Genomic DNA, 23,093 nt, shown 5'->3' on the forward strand with positions numbered 1-23,093 from the left:
TTGGAGGGGCCCAGAGAAGAATGAACTCCAGGGACCATGACTCCAGGACCCACAAGGGCACCCGAAGGGAGCAATGTAGGCCAGGAGTAGGTAACCCGAGGAAGAAAGGGGGACTGCGACAAACAGAGGAAACTGTATGCCAGGAAAGCCATAGCTCAGGCTGGGCTGGTATTACCTTGCAGTGGGTGATGAACCTCCCCTTACCTTGCATTACCTGGCTCCCTTTACCCAGCTTATCACTTTTTTTCCTTTGTAACGTCTACTACCACCTGGCACATGCGTTTATTACTTGTTTGCCTTTCTTTCTATAATATGCAATGCATGATGTCAAAGATTTTCTTTGACACTGTTGTATTCTTAGGGAGTAGAGTCATACTTGGCCCAGTATCTTAGTTACGCTTGTGGTTGGAAAGCCATCCACACTTTTTAGGGAGACTCTCCACCACCCGTGTTTAATAACTGATAAACTTTAAGGGCCCATAGGCCCTTTTGCAGCATCAAAGTCCTCCCACCCGGCAGCACCCTCCACTTTCCAGCCAGCTTTGGAGGGGCATTAAACACAGCTGTCCCTGGCACCAACAGCTGTGAGCCATCAGCGTCACCTCAGGACTGCTCCAGCTGTGGCCGGTGCTACTCACTGAATCTTGGACCTCATTTTTGCTGTTTTCACATCCGTTACACCGGTGATGGCGTTCTTTCCCTATTACACCTCTGTTACAGCATTTCACCTTATTTTTTATTCCAAAGGGGATTATAACTAAGTATAGTAACAAGTCAGGCACTTTCCCTCGAAACTAGCTCAAGATATATTTATATAAAGCTTAAATGTATTTACTTGATAATGCCCCCCCCCCGGTCTGTGAATGATTCCTTTTTATAATCGACTAAGCATTTCTTCTCCTCTCAAAAAGTCTGATTTAAGTGGAGGATGGGAAGTCAGGAAATCCCCTAACAGTTCCATGCCAGAGAGTCTAATTTCTTAACAATAACAGAAATTAGATGAGAATTGGCTTAGAGAGTTCTGTACATAAATCCAAGACGCTTTGAAATAATTTGAATAAGTTCCTTTGACTGTAAAGCTTTTTTCTTTTTCTTTTTTTCCTGTTCCGCCCCACTGATAACTTAGAAGGTAAAGCAAGATGGCCTTGTGCGCACAGATGACCCACCAAACTTTTCCATTTTTCATTTTAAAAAAGTACATTAAGTGGGGTGCTCTGTAACTCCAGGAAGCCGAACGCCCCCTTGACTGGGAGCTGTTCTTAGCCAAATGTCATGATGTGTTACAGCCTCCCTCCATGCTGAGCTGCCTCCTCTGTGCTTAGGATCTGCTGTCAGGTCTGTGAGGCCTCTCCTGGGTCACCATGGGAACCAGGAATGGAGGCACAAGGTGACCTGTGGGGGGCAGCAGGAGAGGATTATTTAGTGCCTCTTATTATTATATGTAGTGCAGCCGGAAAGTTATTTTGAGGACATAAAAATTATAGTTGCTATAAGTGAGTCATACTGCCATTGCTCAGAAAAATACCAGCAAGGCTCAGGCTAATCTTTGATATCGTATCTGTAGTTATACCCCTAGGGTGCTCACAACACCGCTTACCTATGGAGAACATAGTACTGGGCCCTTGTACACGGGACTGGTGTACTCTCAGTTCTAGAACAATGATATCTTCTTGTAATGTAGCCATGACATGGGGATGGTACTCTGGAAAGCCTTGCTAAATTCTCCACTAGCAGGAGAGGTTGATGGTGGTGGATTCAGTTGGTGCTGAGGCACTTCTGGGGGTCGGGGAGGAACACGTGACTTATCTGATGTACTCCCTTGTCAGAGTCAGGAAGAATGTTTACAGCTCTTTCATTCCTTTAAATATTTAGTAAGTTTCTCATGCTAGAAAACAAGAGATGAGGTAGGCCTGCCTTTCTTCTCCAGGTGGAGGTGAGGGTCAGGAGAGGGTTCCTGGCAGCAGAAATATGAATCAAGCTCCTTTATCTAGAAAAGAGTATATGGATGCTGGGGGTGGGGGGTGGGATGGGGTGGCCTGCGGTGGCCTGCGGGATGAGGTAGAACTGGACATACGGAGCAGGGAGTGCAGAGGCTGTACATGGAGGGGGACAGTGGCCAGATCATGCAGAGCCCTGATGGTGTGTGGAAAATGTGACAAATTCTTGACTTTATTCCCAAGGATAATGGGGAACCACGAAGTATTTAAGCAGATGTGTGTGTGTGGCCAGATGTGCTGCAGTGTGGAGGATGGGAACCCCAGGCAGGACACAGTTGCAGCAAAAGAAACCCTCATTATCTGAGCTTCACTAATGGGGGGGGACATTAAAATGGAAGCCCTCGTTTTATAGTAAACAAAGAACAAAGTGTGCTTAGCTATTACTTTGATAAATGATACAAGATTAGGAAACATTTTCTTAGAGTTCAGCATACTTACATAGTAACTGCAGCTTTAGGCTGGCTTTTAGAACAAAGGAGGAGTCAGTCATTCTGAAAATATTACAAGACAAAAGGACACAGCACTCCTGGTGTCCCGCTCCTACAGTCAAAGCAGATCATGAAAGCATTCATGACTCCATGAGTTATTTCAAGACTTTTCATCCCTCAGTGCTCAGGCTATTCCCTTCTCTAATACCCATCCTGCCTGGGGCTGCCTCAGTTTCTCTTCTTCCGCTGTTCTGGCCAATGACACTGAAGCAAATCTTCATCACTTCCATCAATTTTATCAAATCTGGCAAATGTAGCAAAGCATTCAGTGTTATTATCTATCTGTGTTACTGTAACAAAATACCACAGACTGGTTAATACATAAATCACAGAAATTATCTCTCCCAGTTCTGATGGCTGAGTCATGGTGCTATAGGTTTGGTGTCTCCGCTTGGGAGAGGTTGTTTTGTTGCTATGTTCTTTAGAAGGGCTGATGACATTTCCTCACATGACAGATGGCAGAAGGGCAAACATGGTGAGTTCTGTCAACTCTTTTTATGAGGGTAACTAGTTCTGTTTCCGAGTGATTTTTTTTTTTTTTAAGGAGATGCAAACCCTAACAGTCACTTTGTACTAATTGGCCTTGTAGCTGCAGGCATGCTGGTGTGGTTGGTAGTTAGGAGAGTTATAAGTATTAAGTGGGAATGGACATTTGACTGCGTATTTTTGTGTCATGGTAATTTTTGCTTCTTTCCACGACATCCTAATTAAAGCTCCCAAATGATGGCGATTTGGAAGAAAAAGCGCCCATAGAGTGCCAGTGGGAAGGATTTAGGACTAAACTCAAAAGCATTGGAAACAGTTGCATATGGGGCAAATGATGGAAAAGGACTCAAAATGGCTCCCAACTGAGCAATGGAAAAAGCAGTGGTGGTGATGTTCGTGAGAGGAGGTCTGGGCAGGGGTCGGTGGGGGCGTATGGGAGCAAATCTGCAACTTTGCTTCCTGTACCAAACTTGGGTGACTTAGGGCAGACCCCAGCAACCTCCAACCATCACTATACTTTTCGTTTCCTTATAGGTAGTAGATGCTCAGTAAGTGCCTGCTGATTCATTTGTTTGGGCTTCTGTGTTGGGGTAATTGTTGGGTGATAATGGGAAATAATGGGGAGGTTTATTGAGGGCTTTCTATGTGTCAGGCATCAAGCTAGATACTTTACACAGCTTACCTCATTCTTATCTTCCTAACAAGTCTAAGAAGTAGTGACTATTTTATGTTACAGCTGTGTAAGTAGCTGCTATTATATGAGGTAGGTCAGAGGGTGAGCTCAGTGTTAATAAGGGGTGGGGAGAGGGTGTGTTTGGAAACAAATGGAAAGTAGAGGTGAGGTGGAAGGCTGAGAAGTGTGTGTGTGGGAGGAGAGGAGGAGGCCATTCCTGCAATCTCTTGTTCCCCTGGCACAGAAGTATAAGGCATGTATTTCAATAGAATCATATTTCAGTTTCTTCATGGCTCTACAGGGTATGGGGAAGGCAGCCGTCTCATCTGGCAGAACACTGTTTCACCTTGGGAGGTCACTTGACTGCTCAGGGCCTCAGCTTTACTTATCTGCAAGTGGACCGTCTTCTGTTCTCTAGCAGGAAAAGTGTAGCCTAAGTAAGTTCAGGGAAACTTCGGATGGTGAAGGGCTGAGCCTAGAACTATCTTTTCTTCATCTTCATTTTGTAGGAACCCACTCTTTCCAGGAACCATTGGATTCCCCATTTAAAATGCACTTTAATAGGGTTTATGGTGTGTGGGTGATTTTCAGATGTGCAAAGTCCATTGAGCCACAAGATGTTTGCAGACTGACAGAAACTGAAGGGAATGGGCTTTGAGCCTGACTCAGCAGGTGTTTGGTGACAAGTTGACTCACTTAGGGCAGAGCAAAGCCCCACTGAGGGGCTGAGGCTTGCAGTATGAGTGTGACCGTCTAGGGAGCATGTCTATCTCTGTGTTGTCACTTTGAGGGAGGGTAAAGAGAGCCTCAGGTGCTGGCAGACACACCACTCCTCACTCCCCACATACCATGATTTCAAGAGGCACTATAAGTCCTGATTTGCTCTTGATTCAGGGGGCCAAGGAACTTTGCATTTTGAGCTTAGAGAAGTGGTTGCCGACTGAGGGAGACTTTACTAAAGTTACACGAGTGCATCTCTAGTGAGCTCCCCTAGTCCCTGGACTTGGCACAGAACACATCTGAGATCTAAAACTGCTTTGATCTTCCTCAGGAGCTCTGCCCAGGGAAGCAGGAAGCTAAATCTGTTTTATAATTTTGTCCAATTCAATAGTTCAAAGACTTTTTTTTTTTTTTGAGACAGGGTCTTCCTGTGGCCCAGCTGTTTTAGAACTCATTATGTAGACCAGGCTGGCCTCATCTCACAGACATCTACCTGCCTCTGTCTCCTGAGTGCTAGGATTAAAGGCTTGTGCCACCATGCTGGACAATTCAATAGTTCAGTCTTCCCAGCATAACTTTGTCCCTTTGGGGTGACTGTGAAGTCATTCATTCCTCTGTCCTTCTCTCTCTCAATCCAAGATGGCACTGGATGTTTGACAAGTTGCCTGGTAAGGTGTGGGTAGCCTGAATCCTGCCATGGGGACTTCTGCTGGTGTTCCCTGCTGGCATTACACAGTGGTCGCCTCTCCTTTTCCTCTTGATGCGGTAGAGAAGCTGAAGGGCTTCTGGAGAGCCAGCTGGTCATCTCTGTCTAGTTGAGGCTTATCACTTTTTTTTAAACCCTGGGGCGCTGCATGGGTTGGTGCAGGACTCCTCTCCATGCTGGTTTTCTCTGAGTTCCAGTTGAGGAGGAAGTCAAGAGGCTCTCGGTCCTCTGTGGTGAACACAGAGTCCATTCAGTCCATCCGGTTGCCTCATTTGCTCTGGGGATTTGAAGTCCGCCACTCTGTGGTCCGCGCCGCCCCCATCTTCCTTCCTTGAAGTTATACTGGCGGACAGGGTCAGGGAGAAAGATGCTGGCTCACCCATAGGGGAATGATAATCAAGACACTCAACAAGGCTCCCAAAATAGCATGCCTGCTGTGACATGCAGCTTGTGTATATTCTGTATTTTCTATGTCTTGATGTCCTCTCTACCCAACTAGAGACAGACAGTCATAAGCACCACTTAAAGATAGAGGCAAATTCTGAGACATCTGCTAATATGCCAACATTGTAGCATGTACTCACAAACCAAATGGTGCAGGTAGTCCCTTAATGTGCTCTCTTGATGCCATTCGGAGATGTGGTAAATGGAGGAAGTGTGAGGCTGCAGCCAGGGGAATATGGGATTCTGTTTACAATGCATTCTTTTCTGTAAGTAGGAATACACTCTGTTGATAAAATTATAGCATAGCAAATACACAAATCAGTAACATAGTCACCTGTTATCATTATCAGGGCACTATATTTTGTGTATAATTACATGTGCTAGCCTTTCATAGACCTGTCAGAGTAGTAAGTTTACACCAACCTCATCACAGACACTTGAGTAGTGGGTTGCATTAGGGCATACAATGATTACAATGTTACTAGATGATGGGAATTATTCAGTTCTATTGCAGTCTTCGGGGGTCCCATCATATATCTAGTCTGTCATGATGTGGACCTTGTAAATGAATGCATATTCTTTTTCATTTATATCATATATAATATATATCTTCTCAGATAGATAGATGTCTTTCTGTCTTACTCGCTCACTCATTCTCTCTTGCTCTAAAAATTTCTCCTCTTACAAACCAGTCCCTTTTTAGCTCAGTATCAATTGACCCTGTCCAATAAGATGTGAGGTACATATGTATTTTATAGATAAAAATCTGAGGGTCTGATGCAGATCATTCAGGAAGTGAAAATCAGCCAATCTATGGGATTGAGTCCAAAGTCTGTGCTGTATCTACTCTTCCAAGCTTGCAGGCTTCTCATGGGCAGGGCTCATGTCCTCTGCAGCTCTTGTCCCTGTGTCCTGCAAACTGTCCCACACATGATGACAACATACAACAGTGATCCCTTAAGCCTAAAGGGAGAACCCCCAGGAGATGTTTTCTGAGGGACGTCGGAGGTTGGTACAAGATGAGGGAGATATGCTAAATGGTCCCAAGAGGACTGAAATTTAAATGGAGGTGGTGCTTAGGATGGGAACTTGGTTGGTTTAATTCACATCCTGGTCCTTTTGCTACCTGTCCCCTGGCAAAAATGCACAGATATGATTGCCAGATGGTGATGTGGCATGGGGATCAGGTGACAATCATTTCAGAGTTGATACAAGTCCTAGAGATGCCACAGGCTGGGGCGGAGCTGGAGTCAGGCGACATGAGGGCTGACCTGGGGAGAGGGCATAGGTAAAGGGTGACCACAGAGAAGGGCCCAGGCCTGCAGGTTGGGAACCTGAGAGACCCAGTTCAGCTGGTATCTCCTAGGTTCAGAAATGCCTAGTTTTGTCTCTGTTCACAAGAATGAGGGCTAACATTTCTACTGTTTGGAGGGAGCAAAGAACAGTACAATTACATTGCTTGAAGGGCCTGCTGGAGGCCAAGAGGCCGCACTCCAAAATCCAGGTAGACCTGAGTGATCACTGTTAGATAAAAGCTGGGAGGGAATAGCCACAGGAAACATAGGAGGACTCCGGTAAAGCAAAGTTGATTTCTTAGGATTCTGGTGGCTGGCAGCTCAGCTGGGGAGAGAAAGGCAACCAGCAGCCTCTGACTGCTGAGGAAGTTCTTATAGGGGGGCTGGGGAATGTGGAAGGTGGCAAAAGTAATCTTTACAGTTTCAAGGGAAGTAGCTTGAACTGAGACAGCTCTTACATCATTGGGTCTGGGTGCAGGGACCTGTTTTTCTTCCAAAATTATCTGGGGAACAGCTTTGTTCTGAGACAGCTCTAAATGGAGCTGTCTGGCCAGTTCCTGTTTTGCAAGGGGGCCCTCATGGCCTGTTCTGTGAGGTTTTTTACACTGGGAGAGGGTCGTCTGCAGACCTGGACTCTAACAATCACCATGAACCAGGAGTTTTCAGAGAAGTGGGTATCAGAAGCTGGATGAGATATGACCCATTGCTAGTGTGGAAGCCCAGTCGGAGCAGGGCAGGGACTTCCTTGGACTGCTATAATTTAACCAGAGAAAGCAGATATTAGAAAAAGCAAGGGAAGCAGAAAGTGGGGCTCAGAAAACTCCAATGGTGACAGTCTAAGATATACCATGAGAATCACCTCTAGTGACATTTATAATCCTAAGCAATGGTTTAGAGCCGTAGACTTAAGAGAAATCATTTTGTTTACCCTCCTTCCAGTGTAGGGAAGTTTTCCTAAACATGATTATACTGTGGATGCTCTCTCTCTCTCTCTCTCTCTCTCTCTCTCTCTCTGATACCCTTCCTGCCACCTAAGGGACATTTGGCAATATCCAGACACATTTTTGGTGGTCACACAGGACATTAGCTGTATCTGGCACCTAGCAGGTACAAGTTAGGGACACTGTTGAACATCCATGTCATGTAGGACAGCCTCCATAATGAAAAAGATTGTCTATCCCAAAATGTCAACTGTGCTCAGGTTGAGAAGTCCTGTTCTATCTCGTTACACATCTACTACAGGAACTTTATTCACTAAGAGAGTAGCTCTAAGTTCTAAGCCTGGATTTTTGTCGTACACAGCATTAATACATGGTAACTTGTCTTTCTCTGTTTAAGATTCCAACTACAAAATGGGCTTAATCTTAAGACTTCCTTGATGCTAGTCAAAGTGTGCATGTTTAAATCGCTTCTGACAGATTCATCCTGAAGGAAATTCATCTAGTATTTTGTGCTGGGGTCTGTAGGAGCATGAAGACCACCATCTGTCTCCAACCAGCTTCCAGTCCAGGCAGAGATGGAATTGTCAACAGAGCAAGAGGAGCCAAAAGCACATGTGTGTTTTAATGCAGCCAAAATGGCGTGAATTAAATGTTGTGGGCTTGAAAAGGCGTGTTCGTCAACAGGAGGGAGGAAGGTGGCTTCTGTGATTGCTCGGCAGTGAAATGCAGAGCTCAATTAGTGCCCTATGTGTAAAAATATTTTAAGTAGTCTTAGGAGGAGGAGCAGGCAAAGGGTGCCTCAGCTGTGATAAAATATTGAAGATGGATTTATATTTAAAAAAGAAGCATTTGTTAACAGGGTCAAAATCTTTCTTCACATTCAGATGTATAATCAGAGAGGCATTCTTTTTATCAACTATTTCCAGCTGGTGGGGAGCCCCGATTTCTAGTGGCAGTGAGTGGGCGTGAAGGGAGCAGAAACTAGCCAATCAGAGCTATCATGCCTCTGCCTGCTTTAGGCTCTTGTCTCTTGGATAAATATTTCTCCTTCAGTTCCTCTCTGAAAGAGCTACTGTATAGTGTATGTTTTCTGTCCCTCTAAAATTCACATTAAATCTCAACATCCAATGTGTTAGTGTTAGCAGGTGAAGATGCAGAGGTGATTAGGTCATGAGGGTGGGGCCCTTATAAATGGGGTTAGTGCCCTCACAGAACAGACTCTGGAGGACTCCCTTGCCTCTTTCACCATGTCAGCACACAGTAAGAAATCTCCATTTATAAGCCAGGAAGAGGGCTATCAAAAGACACTGAGTCAGCCAGTACTTTTGTCTTAGACTTCTAGCCTCCAGAACTGTGTAGAATAGATTTCTATTGTTTATAAGCCACCTAGCAGATAGTATTTTATTATGGCATCATGAATGGAACTGAATAAGTTCTCACTTCTTAAAGTCTTGTTGCTCCCCAAGATGGTAGCTGGCTATTAGAAAGCCCAAAATATCTTGGCAATGAAGAAGGATGGGCTGGATTTGTGTAGCCTGGTGCTGTCCTCTGGGTCCTTGCTGACCTCTCAAAGATATGACAGGTGTATTATGTAGTCTCCTTTCCTGGTTCAACAGTGCCCAGCAGACCTGACTGAGCCCCATCTGAGTGCTCATGTGCACCAAACATCACATTGTTCATCCAGTGCCTGAGTCCTGAGCCACAGCCTCTGTGGTGGGGCTGACCTGCCCTCCTTCCTGCCCTCAACCTAGTCATCATGACATCTTTTGCCAGTGTCTCTTCCTCAACACTGCATGTTACCTTTTTTACACTGCTCCTAGATTGCTGAGTCAGAGACAGGGCATAAGGACTTTCTGTGTGGGCTTATTCTTCAAACCATCTGGGGCCGTTTGAAAAAAATTCTTTAAAGTTTTTTATTTATTTATTTTTACTTTTTGAGAGTTTCATACATGAGCATTGTATCTATATTACTTTCATTCCTCCCAGGACCCATCCAATACCTTCTATGCCCCTCTCCCTCATAATTTTTTGCTCTCTTCTTTGATTATTTTTTAAATATTTTATTTATTATTTTTATTTTATGTGTATGAGGGTACTGCCTGCATGTATGTGAGTGCACCTGTGTCGTGCAGTGCTGCGCAGGTCAGAAAAGGGCTTTGGATTCCCCTCATGTGCACCAAACATCACATTGTTCATCCAGTGCCTGAGCCCTGAGCCACAGCCTCGGCAGTGGGGCTGACCTGCCCTCAACCTAGTCATCATGACATCCCCTTGGAATTAAGAACAGTTCATGGCCCTCATATGGGTCCTAGGAATTGAACCTGACATTTATAAATATATTATATATAATGCACTGAGTCCATTTATTGGTGCTCATATGTACCTGTGTTTGGGGATGCCCACTTAGGAACTAGGGAACTAGTCCCTGGAGAAAACATCAAGTCTCGAATGCATTAACTAGCAGTGGGTAGTTTGTCCCTCTGGCTCTTACAATCTTTCCTCCCTTTTTCCATGATCGTTCCTGAGCCTCAGGTGCAGAGGTTTCATTGTATAGTCTGGAGCCTTAGTATCATTTCCACTCCTGTCACTGCACTTCCCCATGGTGAGAGAGGGACCACTGCTGGAGTTCAATGTTCATTTTTTTCTCTCCTTCTCTTCTCCCTGCCTCCTAGAAGGATCTCCATCCCTGGTATTTGGGAAATTCCCTTAACCTTGGTTTCTTGCTGCCTACAGCTTATGATAACACTGGGTATACAGACACGCAGGCTCTTATTACTTGTTTGTTTGCTTGTTTTTTGAGACAGGATCTCACTATATTGCCCAGACTAGGCTTAAGCAGTCCTACCCCAGTCTCCCAAGCAACTGTACATACAGAAATGTAGACAAGTGCAAATGTCCCTGTTATAGTCACCAGGGAACTCCACACGGTCAGTTCTCAGTGCTTTGGTCTTCTCAAATGTATGTTCAGAATCTGTCTGTTGCTTCCCTGTTTTACTTCATGCCTCTTCCTTTGGTTTCCAGAATGCCACACTGTGACAGTTTTTCCTCTTACCCTTGCCCTACTAGCTGTTCCTTCTCAGCATCCTTTTTTTCCTATGGGAATTCTAATTGAATGAACTATAGTTTTATGGTAACATACTGTGCTCTAGCTGTTAACAGATCCCATTTGATTGCATAATACCCATCACAGTGGGTCTTAGTACTCCTCCTAATGGAGAGATGATGAGCCCAGGCTCAGGGAGGTGCTGTGTCTTTCCTGGCTCCACACAGCTATAGTGAAAGGCAGAAACAAGATTCATGCCTGTTTCCTCCTTCCTAGTCCCATTATGGGGATTGAACCCCTTCATCTGAAAATACTGGAGAAATCTCTTTTACTTTTGTCGTTTCAAAAAGTAACACCCCCCCCACCAGGAGCAAGAAACCATAAGAGAACTTGGGCGACACTTGGTTGGGATTTCTTATTCCTACTCACCTTCTTCATGAAACCCTAAGCTGTAAACAGTCAGCTATACATCTCTGTTGAGCCTCTGTTTTCATTAATTCCCGAAGGATAGCCTGGGTGGGTATCCTTTTATCTTGAAAGACAAAGTTCTTCCTTAACCAATGATGACAGAAGGTCTTGGGGTCTTCAAATTCCCACTCAAGGGATGTATTCACCTGGTTAGCGTGGGTCCTTGGATACCTGGCCCTTTATGGTCCAAATGAAGCCTACTCCTTCCTAAGCTTCTTCAGGCCTTTGCGGTTCAGTTTGCTTCAGGGAGGCCATGCTACAGGGAAAGGCTTTCCGTAGGGCACCCTCTAGTGGATCCACTTCTGTTCAGAGCTGCTCCTGCCTGCCATGCACAAAGGGCCCTCTAGTTCATTCTCTGTCTTTGATAGAGAGGACAGTTTCTGCACTTCAGTCTCATCAGTTAGTCCTACTCAGCTGGGCCAGGGGAACCCCAGATGCCTCATCCCCCAGTTTGTCTTTGTTCTCTCCCTCTTCTTGACAATATGAATATTGTTCTGCTTATAGTTCTGTCTCTTCGTCTCTTTCTGTCTCTGCCTGCCTGTCTGTCTGTCTGTCTGTCTCACATCTTGGCTCACAATGATTCTTTCAAATAGTTTGGATAGGGTTTGCCCCCACCCCGACTCTTACAGTGTGCTGGCTTTGGGAGGTGGCAATCTCTCAAGTGCTGAGATCATCAGGAGCGACTGGTGCCTTTGTCTAGAGAATGGGCTAGCCATGGCAGGACGCTGGTCCTCTCCCCTTTGTTCTTTATGTGCTCACTTGCCCTTCTACTTAATCCCATGAGACTTTCTCTGGTTCCATGCTCTTAGACTTCCAATCCTTCAGACCTATGAGCTAGTGGTAGTCCTTTTCTTTATAAATTACCTAGTCTCAAGTATTCTGTTACAGTAAGAGGAAATGGATGGTGATACATATGTCGCCTGTCTCTGTCTTAGTTTCATTTCCTGTTGCTGTGATAAAATGTCCTGAGAAACTCAACTTTAAGGGTGAAAGGGTTTACTTACCTTACAGTTTCAGGTTGCAGTTCATCATTGTGGGATGTCAAGGCAGAAACTCAAGGCAGCGAGTCACATCCACAGTCAAGAACAGAGAGAGGATGGATGCATGCATGCCTATGCTCTGCTCTAGTGAATGGTGCTTTCCACTTTTAGGCTGGGTCTTTCCACATTGGCTGACAGCATCAAGGCAACAGACATGTTCACAGGCCAACCTTATCCAGACATCCTTCACTGAGACTCTCTTCCCAGACAATTCTGGATTGTGTCGAGATGACAATTAAAACCATCACAGTCCCTTACAAGAGCATCATTCATGTCCTGAGAAGCATATCCATGCTTGTTGGGGCATAACAAGCACTTAAGACTTTCTCAATCTTCCCTCCTCCTTGTTTCAGTCAGTCGAGCTCCATATACAAATCCTTACTCTCTGCACCTCCAGATGCCACGACACTCTGTGGAGACCAGACAGACATCCCCAACCAGTAACCCCAGGGGACAGTTAGCCCAGTGCATGGAATAATCTATGTATTTCAACTATCCCTAATCCAAATATTTTTTATTATTTATTTATTTTTATGTGTATGACTGTTATGCCTGCATAGATGTAAGTGCATCTGTGTCATTCAGTGCCTGTGGAGGACAGAAGAGGCCATCAGATCCCCTGGAACTGAGTTATAGATGATTGTTAGCTGCCAAGTGGGCGCTGGGATTCAAACCCGAGTCCTCTGCAAGAGCAGCCAGTGCTCTTAACCACTGAATCATCTCTCCAGCCCCTAATCCCAGTATTTTTAAGAACTCCTTTAGTGGATGTTGTTTTTCAGGATCAATTTATGAGGCATACTAATCACTTTATAATCATTCTCATTGTACCAGGAAAATCTTGACTACAAGTACCATTGGACCTAACTGTAGTGGTTTAAACAGCAGCGGGGAGGAGCTGGTACTTCTTTTGTAACAAGGAGCCTGGAGGTGTAAGGCCTGGGCTGGTGTCGCTGTCAGTCATGTTCTTAGAAACTCAGGCACACACTGTGCTTCTGTTCTGCTCTCCCAAGTGTGTGGACGTTCATCCCATTCTGTAGCCTTGCATTTGTGAGATGGCTCTGAGGCTCCAGGCATACTGTGGACTTCCTAGGTGGAAGGGAAAAAGGACAGTAGGTACAAAGTCTCTGGCAGCCAATTGTGGCATACATCATTGGAAAAGAAAACTTAGGCTTATGAGGAAGGATGCTACCCCAAGATGAATGGGGTTGGAAGGTGGCTGGAGAGAAGTCTGTCTATTGAGATATTTCTCAGCTTCCCTTTTCTTCCCTTCCCTTCTTGTGGACTTCCTAGGTGGAAGGGAAAAAGGACAGTAGGTACAAAGTCTCTGGCAGCCAATTGTGGCATACATCATTGGAAAAGAAAACTTAGGCTTATGAGGAAGGATGCTACCCCAAGATGAATGGGGTTGGAAGGTGGCTGGAGAGAAGTCTGTCTATTGAGATATTTCTCAGCTTCCCTTTTCTTCCCTTCCCTTCTTCCCTCCCCTCCCTCCCCTAGCCCAAGTGCCACAGGTTTTAAGGCAGACCCCTCAAACAAGTATCTAGAGTGTTTTGAGCAAGAGAGTGAATGCCTGTCATCCCAAGAGGAACTTTGAAGGGAAGCACATTTGGGATGAAATCATGAGCCTCTTTTTTGAGAAAGGCGAGGGGTGATACAGCTTTTGCTGATGGCGGCAGACCCTCAGAGATGGGTCCTGGGTCATAGTTTACTGACTACTTGCTCAAGCAATCTGAGTGTGAAAAGCCCAGTTTGTTCACTCCTGGGCTGTGAAAGGAGCTGTAGCCCCAGGGTTTAGATAGGAGAAACAACAGTTAGATAAAGATCTTGGACAGCCTTTGAAATGCTTCCTCTGAAATGAAATAGGAAAGGTTCCGATTATTTATTTTACTGAATGTCTTCTCTTTGCTTTGGACAGTTTTATGCTTGTATACAATGTCTTTTGATCACATCTACACAAACTCCTCCCTCCCATTTTCCCCCAACACATTCCTTTCTCATCTTCATGTCGTCTCCTTTTTCCTCTAACACACTGAATTCAATTAGTGCTGCCTGTGGAATGTTGACCATCTTATTGTCCTGATGGTGTGCAGGTGACCACAGCTGCAGTGAGTTCATGGGCGTGATGGTCCTGTCGTGTCCAGAAGACAGCGTTTCACAGCAATCCTCCCCTCCTCTGGCCCTTGCATTCTTTCTCCGCTTTCTTCCACTATGTTTCCCAAGCCTAGGGGTGGGGTTGGCACAGATGCCACATTTAGGGCCGAACGCTCAGTAGTCACTCATTCTCAACACTTCGACCAGTTATGCAGTTTACGTATTGATGTCACTGCAGAAAGAGGTTTCTTTGGCCAAGGTCCAGAGGTTCATAGTTTGGATGTGGGAAGTTATGAAGGTTGGGGCACACAGGAAGGCTTTAGAACTAAAAGAAACAATGACGTCTTCACCAAAGCCTAGACTCCTAGGGCCAGGGATCTGTAGGGAAGCTGGAAAGAGACAGGATTATGCAGTAAGATGACACATTCCTTTACATGATCTGGGGGAGGGACCCCGCACCCTCAGACACTGCAGTATCATGAACACACCCATGGATGTGAGCAAGATTATATAATTCCCAAGATGGTAGTCCCCTCCTCCGCCCAAGGAGGATGACACATTCCTTTACATGATCTGGGGGAGGGACCCTGCACCCTCAGACACTGCAGTATCATGAACACACCCATGGATGAGCAAGATTATATAATTCCCAAGATGGTAGTCCCCTCCTCCGCCCAAGGAGGAAAGCAAATAGCGTCCAGTGCCCGTGATTCATTATTGGAGGATGTTACTAAGAGCATCACTGTCTCAGGAGATGGCTTTCAGGGCATGGGCTAGGAAATCTGATTCACACAGAAGGGAGCTTTCTATTTGCTTCTAAACATGCTTGAATATCCAAAGTGACCATCACCAACACCAAGCCCCAGGATTTTTAACCTTTGACTTTAACCTCTTGACTTGTATTTCTTCTGCTTCAAATTATGATGATTTAATGTTAATCAATATCTCAAGGGCGTTTTAAGCAATGAGGCATTAAGGCTTTCATGGTGAACTCTGAAACATAAAAGGGCCAGCATACTCTATACAGACCACACATGAAGTCACCTCCCTGTTATCCAAGGCCATAAGGAGCATTCCCTTACTCACTCTCATGCATACACTATAGGCTGGATATACAGTTTCAATGTTTCTTGAAACCAAATTTATCAGTTTCCAATGAAGGGAACAAGGGGAGAAGTTTTTGTTCCCCTTTCTCTTTCTTGCATTTCCACTCTACTCCTTGGGAGTGTAGGAACTGTGAGATGGTCAGCATGCAAGAGAGGCACAGCAGTAGAAAGGAACGGAGAGTTTCTATACCCTCGTAAAACCTGCCAGTGCGGCCCCAGGTGCTCTGTGCACATAAGAAGAACCTAACTACCTGACTTAGGAGAGATGGTGTGGTGCTCCTGACTGTGTCCTTCCAAACTTCACACGCTGAACCTTAAGACCCAATGTGATCATATTAAGAGGTGGGGCCTTAGGAGTGGTTATGTCACTAGGGCTCTACCTTTCTAAATAACATCAGTGCTCTTATAAATGAGTGAGAGAAATAGCTAGGCCCTTTAGCCCTTTCACTTTTCTGTCATACAAACTCAGCAAGACCTCAGCTTGTAAGTACAGAGTAGCTCCTTTTTGGCGTCTAGAACCATGATAAAGAAATTTCTATTCTTTATACATAACTCGGCCTCAAGAATTTTGTTATAGCATCAAGAGCAGTCTAAAACAGATATGAACTCTAGAGTAACTAGGTCAGTAAGGGCCTTGGCTGACCGGTCTGTGTCCCCTCCGATGCTCTGCAGGTGACTGCTGGCTTCTGGCAGCCATTGCCTCCCTCACCTTGAATGAAAAGCTGCTTTACCGAGTGGTTCCTAGAGACCAGAGCTTCCAGAAGAACTATGCAGGCATCTTCCATTTTCAGGTATCGGGCCTTCTTCACGACCTCTGTCACTACTTTCCATATCTTAGGTCTTACTTCGGAGTCAGAAACTCTGAGGGAGAGCAAGTTACTGGCATGTGACAACCTTTGCAGGTGCACTTCATTTGAGAACCATTTCTGATCATCTTTATGTCCATCCCCTCTCCTCCTCCTCTAGGCCTTGGGGCCATGAGGAAATCACTCTGGACTGAAGACCGGGAGTTGGGAGTCTGGGTCACCCACTTGACCCCTGGGTGATGCCACAGACTCAGAGAAAGACCAGAGGTTTCCTGGTTCATGCGACATCTCTTGTATGTGGATAAGTGACACATAGATCCTGCTCTTAAGGAGCTTATGGTTCACAAAGGCTGGAGACTTGCTCAGTGGCAGCACAGAGGACCCCCCCCACACTGAGGGCCAGCAAAGGAGCATCCTTTGCTCCTGCGGGTGACAAGTGCTGTGTTTTCCCACCCACAGTTCTGGCAGTACGGAGAATGGGTGGAGGTGGTGATTGATGACAGGCTGCCCACCAAGGATGGACAGCTCCTCTTCCTACACTCAGAAGAAGGCAATGAATTTTGGAGTGCTCTGCTGGAGAAAGCCTATGCCAAGTAAGTGGGGCACCGAGAAGTCAGCAGACCTCAGAGCCTCTCTGAAGGCTCTCATCTGGGCCTCCCCCTCAGGGTGTCATGGCTAAGTCTTTCCCAGCACCCAGACATCTACAGGCTGGACAGAAAGCATCCTTCAGAAATAAAGAGAATTGGACATGTGGACTGAGAGTTTAAGATCTCAGTTCTGGGGCTGGCATGTAGCTCAGGGGTAGAATGCTTGCCTAGCATGCCCAAGGCCCTGGTTCAAGCTCCACTATTGTAAAAATCAGTAAGTAAAATCCTCTTTTAAAAAAGTCTCAGCTCTGTCTCATGAATGCCTTTCTGGTTGTTAACTTTTTCTTTTCTCAAAGCCTGAGAAAAGAACTTAGGGCAGAATGAATACTTAAAAGAAAGCTCGTGAAGAATAAAATAAATGTTCTTATACTCCAAACTCAACAGAGTTTCTGCCCATTTCTTGGGTGCCATTCTCCTGACAGTCATTCGATGGTCAAAGACTTCTTTTGGGTTCTTTGAACTAGTCTTGTTTCTGGGCACTGTTTTCTGCCACTCCAGTGTATTTCCAATTATGTTCTTAGAAAAATCCTTAGCAAAGATGCCTCTCAGCTTTGAGGGAAGGTTCCTCATTCCTCTCTGTGCCCAGAATCCTCAGAAACCCAAGCACCCAGGGCCAACTCTGGGAGGGTTACCCTTGACTTTGAAAGGGAGTGGAAGGCCTGGAGAGAAGGCATCTGAAATCTGTTCCCAGTAAAATACTGAGCTTGCTGTCTGAAATAGTTAACTATGGATGTTCTAGGCTCCTTATCAAAGTTAGCTAAAGGCTTTCCTTGATCTCCAGCCCATGTCCTGACATTGTCCCTTTCCCCAGCCCTCATTTGGGGTTGCTAATGGCTACTGATGGTGCACGTTTTCTTTCTTTCCCAACAGACTCAATGGTTCCTATGAGGCTCTCACTGGCGGCTCCACAATTGAGGGATTTGAGGATTTCACGGGTGGCATCTCTGAATTTTATGACCTGAAGAAGTCACCAGCAAATCTATACCACATTATCCGGAAAGCCCTCCGTGCAGGGTCTCTGCTTGGCTGCTCCATTGATGTAAGCTTGGAGACTTCTCCCTCTGGGAGGGGAGAGGTAGGACTTGGGAGAGAGAACTTGGAAAGCTCTGGGCAAGCAGATTGGGACTTAATGGGAAAACTTGGTGACATATTGGTCCACAGCATATAGGAGCTGGTAATGAGTGGATAGGAATGGGGGTTAGTCACACTATAATATTTCATCTTCTAAATATTGGAACTTCTTTGGTCCTGCTAGACCTGCCCCTAGAATACAGCCTTGCTTCCTGGATCTAGGCTCTACCTTTGCTATCTTCTTTTTGCTAAATAATCTTGGAATTCAAACAAATATAATAGTTGTCAATATTTGATGGACTTGGAGATCCCTGAAGAAAATGGAGGAGGGTGGAGCCCTGACAGGAGGGTTGGCTATGTGGAATGCAAATGTGGTCTTGGCAGTCAGAGGCTCTCTCTTCCTCTCTTGCTGTCCTAATGGGTAGTCTTCCTGAGGGAACACGGTGCTGTTCTCAGAGTCATAATTCAGGCTTGACAGCCACTCAGAACCTTCCTGGTTTATTAAAGGGCATTGCCTGGAGATGGGTCTCTTTCCTTGTGGGTCATTGCTGCCCCTACACTCTTCCCACCCTGGTGACCCCTGGTTGTGTGGTATGTTTTCAGGAAACAATGTAGGGCTGGCCCTAAACAGGTCAGGATCAATCACCCTGAGTGGACTTTCTCTTCTACCCAGGTCTCCAGTGCAGCTGAAACAGAAGCCATCACCAGACAGAACCTGGTTAAGAGTCATGCGTACTCTGTCACTGGAGTGGAAGAGGTAGGATGGAGCAGTGGGAGGGTATTATGAACTGCCATTGCCACAAATCTTGGCACCCCAAGAAGAAGACGGGAGATGACTACTGAGGGCTTCTGAGCTGCTTTTTGCTGCTTAGGATGGGTCTCTCTGGATTGCACAGAGCCCTGGACAGATGTGTAGCTAGCTCATGCTCACTACAGGGACGCTCTGACTCTTAGCTTCTTGGAGAGGGACATTGTAGCCACTTTAACACTTCAGTTCTCTGAGTTCTAATCAAATTCAAGCTCTTTTCTGAGGTGTGGTCAAACAAGTTATAGTGACTGTCAGTTAGATTATACACATTGTCCAAGAGAAGTGTTCATGTAGGTAAAGCAGTACAAATGTATAGGATTCCCTAAAAGGAAAAAGATAAATTCCTACTCCAGTGTTGAGGATGGTATTCAATAGTGAGACGGCACATAGGCTGCCCCATTCTCTTACCCCAGTAGAAAGCATGGCTGATAACTTTTGTGATTTCATCCCCATATTCTACTTGCAAAAAGAATATGAAGGACTTGGATTACAATGAAGAACATAGACACAACCAGACCTCAACTAAGTGAAACACACCAGTTTAAGCTAAAAACAATGCTATAACTGATAAGACAATTTTGCTTTGGGTTTCCCAATGGCCAATGCCAAAAGAGACGTGTCGCGAGTATTCTGGATCTTGCTGGTTATTACAACAAGTACACTCGTTGCATGCCTCTCTCTTTCTTGAATGTATTTTTAAAAATCAAGTCAATACCATAAATATGAGTTGAATATGTATGAGGAAACTTTGGGTTAGTGCCTGATGGAGATGAAGATGATGGAGACACAGAGACCATGTTTCTGAAAATGCAGGGGTACATGGGGGCTTATACTTAAGTGTTCACTAAACTGAGGTAGTATCTTAGTCCATTTTATATTACAATAACACAATACCAGAGACTGGGAGATTTATAAAATAAAGAGGCTTATTTATCTCATGGATCTAGAGGGTGTAAGGTCTAAGATTAGGTAGCTTCAAGAAGGCTCCATGCTGCTCATAACTTGGCAGGCACTGGAAGAATAAGTGGCCACATTCAGAAGAGAGACCAGCAAGCTGGGCTGGGTTTTCTTTATAACCCACACTCTAATCCTGTTCTGAGAGAATAAGAATTTACATCATGAGAATGAACCCAGTCCTGTTAACACTTTGATCCCATCTCATCATCTAATCATGTCTTGAAAACTCTACCTCCAAACCCCATCAGAGTAGTCGTCAAATTTTACCATGAATTTTGGAGAGGACAAGCTATATTTAAACCACACAGGACTCTATGTGTGGATTTTCAAGTTTAGGCTTTGGAGACACTCAGCCTAGTTTCTCACCCCGCATCTGCCATATACTAATGATTGTGTTGTATGACTTTTCCAGGGGAGATGTGAACTAATATCTATTTACTCCAGACAGGGCACCAAAGACAGCTCAAAGGAACGATTCTACCCAAGTCTATCTTAGAGAATCAGTAAATTTACTGGAGTTACTTATAGGAATGTGGGTGAGGGGTTACAGGAACATGGATTCAAGGGCAACTGCATCACCAAAAGCGCACCCCAGCATGACTAATGACCCACAAAAGCTACTTCCCCGGTGCTCCTTGCAGACAAGCAGGTAGAAGCCACTAAAGTCTATTCTCCTGTGTAATTGTTTACTGCCTTTGTGACCTTGGGGAGGAGCCTTGTGAATCTTGTAACTTTCAGGAACCTCCTGGGCCTTGTAACTTTACTTGCTGAGTCTTGTGAGCTTCTTTCAAAGACATAATATTTCAGTGTAGAGGAAATAACTATAGAAGAACTAACTAGGTAATCTTGGGTAGCTGAGCTCCTCCGAGCTCTCTTCTCTGGGCAAAAATAAAGGTAAAAATAACAGTACTCAGTCCATAGAATTGTGAGGTTTAAAGAAGGCAATAGTGCATTTGAAACGCTTAGCATGGTGCCTAGCCCAGTAGTAAGTCATCAGTAGATGTTAACTTCCAGGTTATTGCATTGTTTGGAAGGCATTTATTCTGACAATGTCTCAGGTATTAAGAACAAGGTCCAACTTAGTCAACTATAAAATCCAAATCTAAGTTAAAGCAGCTATAACATTGTTTAGTGGTAGACAAAACACTTTTCATTCATTCAAATGAGATTTGAAAAAAGTCAAAGCTTGAAAACATGCATGGAAAGAAAATAAAGGTGTGGTTTGTAGACATTTGAAATTTTGGGTGCTCCATGTGGCTGTAGCCTGGCAGTTCAGTTGCTTTCTGTGTGTGGAACTTGCAGGTGGATTTCCGAGGCTGTCCAGAGAAGCTGATCAGACTCAGGAACCCATGGGGTGAAGTGGAGTGGTCGGGAGCCTGGAGTGATGAGTAGGTGCCTCTTTCCTTTCCTCAGTCCTCACCTCCCGCTGTAGAAAGGTGTCAGTTAACATGTGCTGTAAGGCGCCCCACTGCTTATTGGGTTCTGCAGCACTTAGTCTGTAGATTACACAGCCTGCCCGGGAAAGACATGGCTCTGGGATGGGAAAAGCAGATAGAAACAACTCAGCTGTAGTCATTGCTTAGGGGTTTCTGCTTTGGCATTTGAAAATTTGGTAACTCCATGGAATTTTGCCTAGTAATGAAGGTTTACCTGTTTTCTACCTACTACACAAGATGCCACAAGGTCAAACTAGCCACTCACAATCTAGTATTTCCATTCCACAAATACCACTCCTCTTAATGTCAAAAGGAAGCAGCAATCCTGGGAGTCATGGCCCCCTTAGGCAGCAATGAATGCAGGCATTGCTTACCTCATGAGTTCATAACCAGATAGGTATTATTGATCGCTGGTTAAAGGGACAAGACTTGGGCAGCCTGTCCACTGGTAAGGGGAAGTTGTTGGAGGAAGGGAAGTCTTGGGACACCTGTGCTCTGGAATCCATGTTCCTGGTGCCCTCTGCCAGCCAGAGACAGACTGGTTATTGAAAAACTAGCAGTTGGAGATGGAGGGCCCTGGAGCTCTGAGGCAGCTCAGTCCAGTGCCTAGTTATGGTTTGCTATTGCTTAAGTTTGCAGAAAAGAAACCAAGCGAGAGATTAGTTAGATCTAGAATTTGCAATCCTATCTCCCAATCTTTCAAGCACATTATGAGATTCAGTACTGATTAAATGAATATTTCGATGAAGCCTTGAGAACCCTTCTGTCAGTCCCCAGGATCTTAGAAACCAGGTGCAGGGAGAGGCTGAGCTTGGGTGTCCTCTAGGCTAGGGAGGGAGGAGATAGGGTTTTGCTGAAAGTGCTTAGGGAAGGGTTTTGTTTGTTTTTCAGATTGATGCTAACACTGCTCAGTTATCTAGACACTGTACATGTATTTCAGGAAAACCTAACACTATAAAAGTCAGATATTCATAGGTGGCATTTGAACAAAGCACATGGGTACTGCCAGAGGAAAGACTAGCAGCAGGACACCTCAGGGTAACATTACTTCAGGGAGATTGCTGTGAAACTGGGTCTGATAATCAAAGTTTCAAGTTTGGAAGTGGACAGTGTCCATGTACCCAGAGCTTGTTGGGCCTTCTTAGAGTAATTCACCCCAGACTGATAGAAGACGGGCATGCCAGATTACTAATGGGTACTGGAGTGTGTCTTTCTTGTGACAGAACCCCTCATCCTGCAGTCAGAGGTTTGTGAGTCTTAATTGGAATGTAAAACTCACCCAGAGAGTGAAAATTAGAGTAAGAACATCGTGTTTCCACTGTGTGCCCAGGCCATCTGCAGGCACCCATATCCTTGCCATCCACCCCTCAAAGGATACAGTGCCCCACACCAGATCCAGCCTGCCTTGGCAGCTGCTGCTTTTCTTGATGGGTGGCATCCCACGTGTGACCCTCTGGGGGACAGTTAGCTGCAGTAAACAGCTTGTCTCTCAGGAATGAACACCTCTGATTCATTTTTTTCCCCACAGTGCCCCTGAATGGAATTACATAGACCCCAGGAAGAAGGAAGAGCTGGACAAGAAAGCAGAGGATGGGGAGTTCTGGTGAGAGGCTGTTTGCTGAAGGGGTGTCCGCTTAGTGGTCAGTCTGCTCCAAGGGACACAGGTAGGCCAGTCTCTAGGTTTCCCAGGAATGTGACATGGTTCCCAGCACAGGAACTTTTAGTCATCTACCTCTGTTTGCCCTAGTATGATTTTACCTCTTTTCTCACGTATCTATGGCATTGGAACCAAGTTCTCAGGGCCTCAGTGTGGCTTGGCCAGTAGCCCATCTGCCTTTCATGAGACCAAAACAATACTTCTGTTTTTTTT

At 45.2% G+C, this 23,093-nt stretch overlaps 1 protein-coding gene across 1 annotated transcript in view; it reads left to right on the plus strand.

Annotated features, from left to right (window-relative positions):
• The window catches only part of Capn8 (calpain 8), a 70,858-nt gene that overhangs the window by 20,449 nt on the left and 27,316 nt on the right, over nt 1-23,093 (plus strand). Inside the window, exons 3-8 of the mRNA XM_008823743.3 lie at nt 16,171-16,289; nt 16,764-16,897; nt 17,822-17,990; nt 18,696-18,779; nt 21,090-21,175; nt 22,752-22,826. Of these exons, the coding sequence (XP_008821965.1) occupies nt 16,171-16,289; nt 16,764-16,897; nt 17,822-17,990; nt 18,696-18,779; nt 21,090-21,175; nt 22,752-22,826 (667 nt within the window). The remainder of the gene's footprint in view (nt 1-16,170; nt 16,290-16,763; nt 16,898-17,821; nt 17,991-18,695; nt 18,780-21,089; nt 21,176-22,751; nt 22,827-23,093) is intronic.

Source organism: Nannospalax galili, unplaced genomic scaffold (genome assembly GCF_000622305.1).
Source record: "Nannospalax galili isolate Female #2095 unplaced genomic scaffold, S.galili_v1.0 scaffold368, whole genome shotgun sequence".
NCBI lineage: Eukaryota > Metazoa > Chordata > Mammalia > Rodentia > Spalacidae > Nannospalax > Nannospalax galili.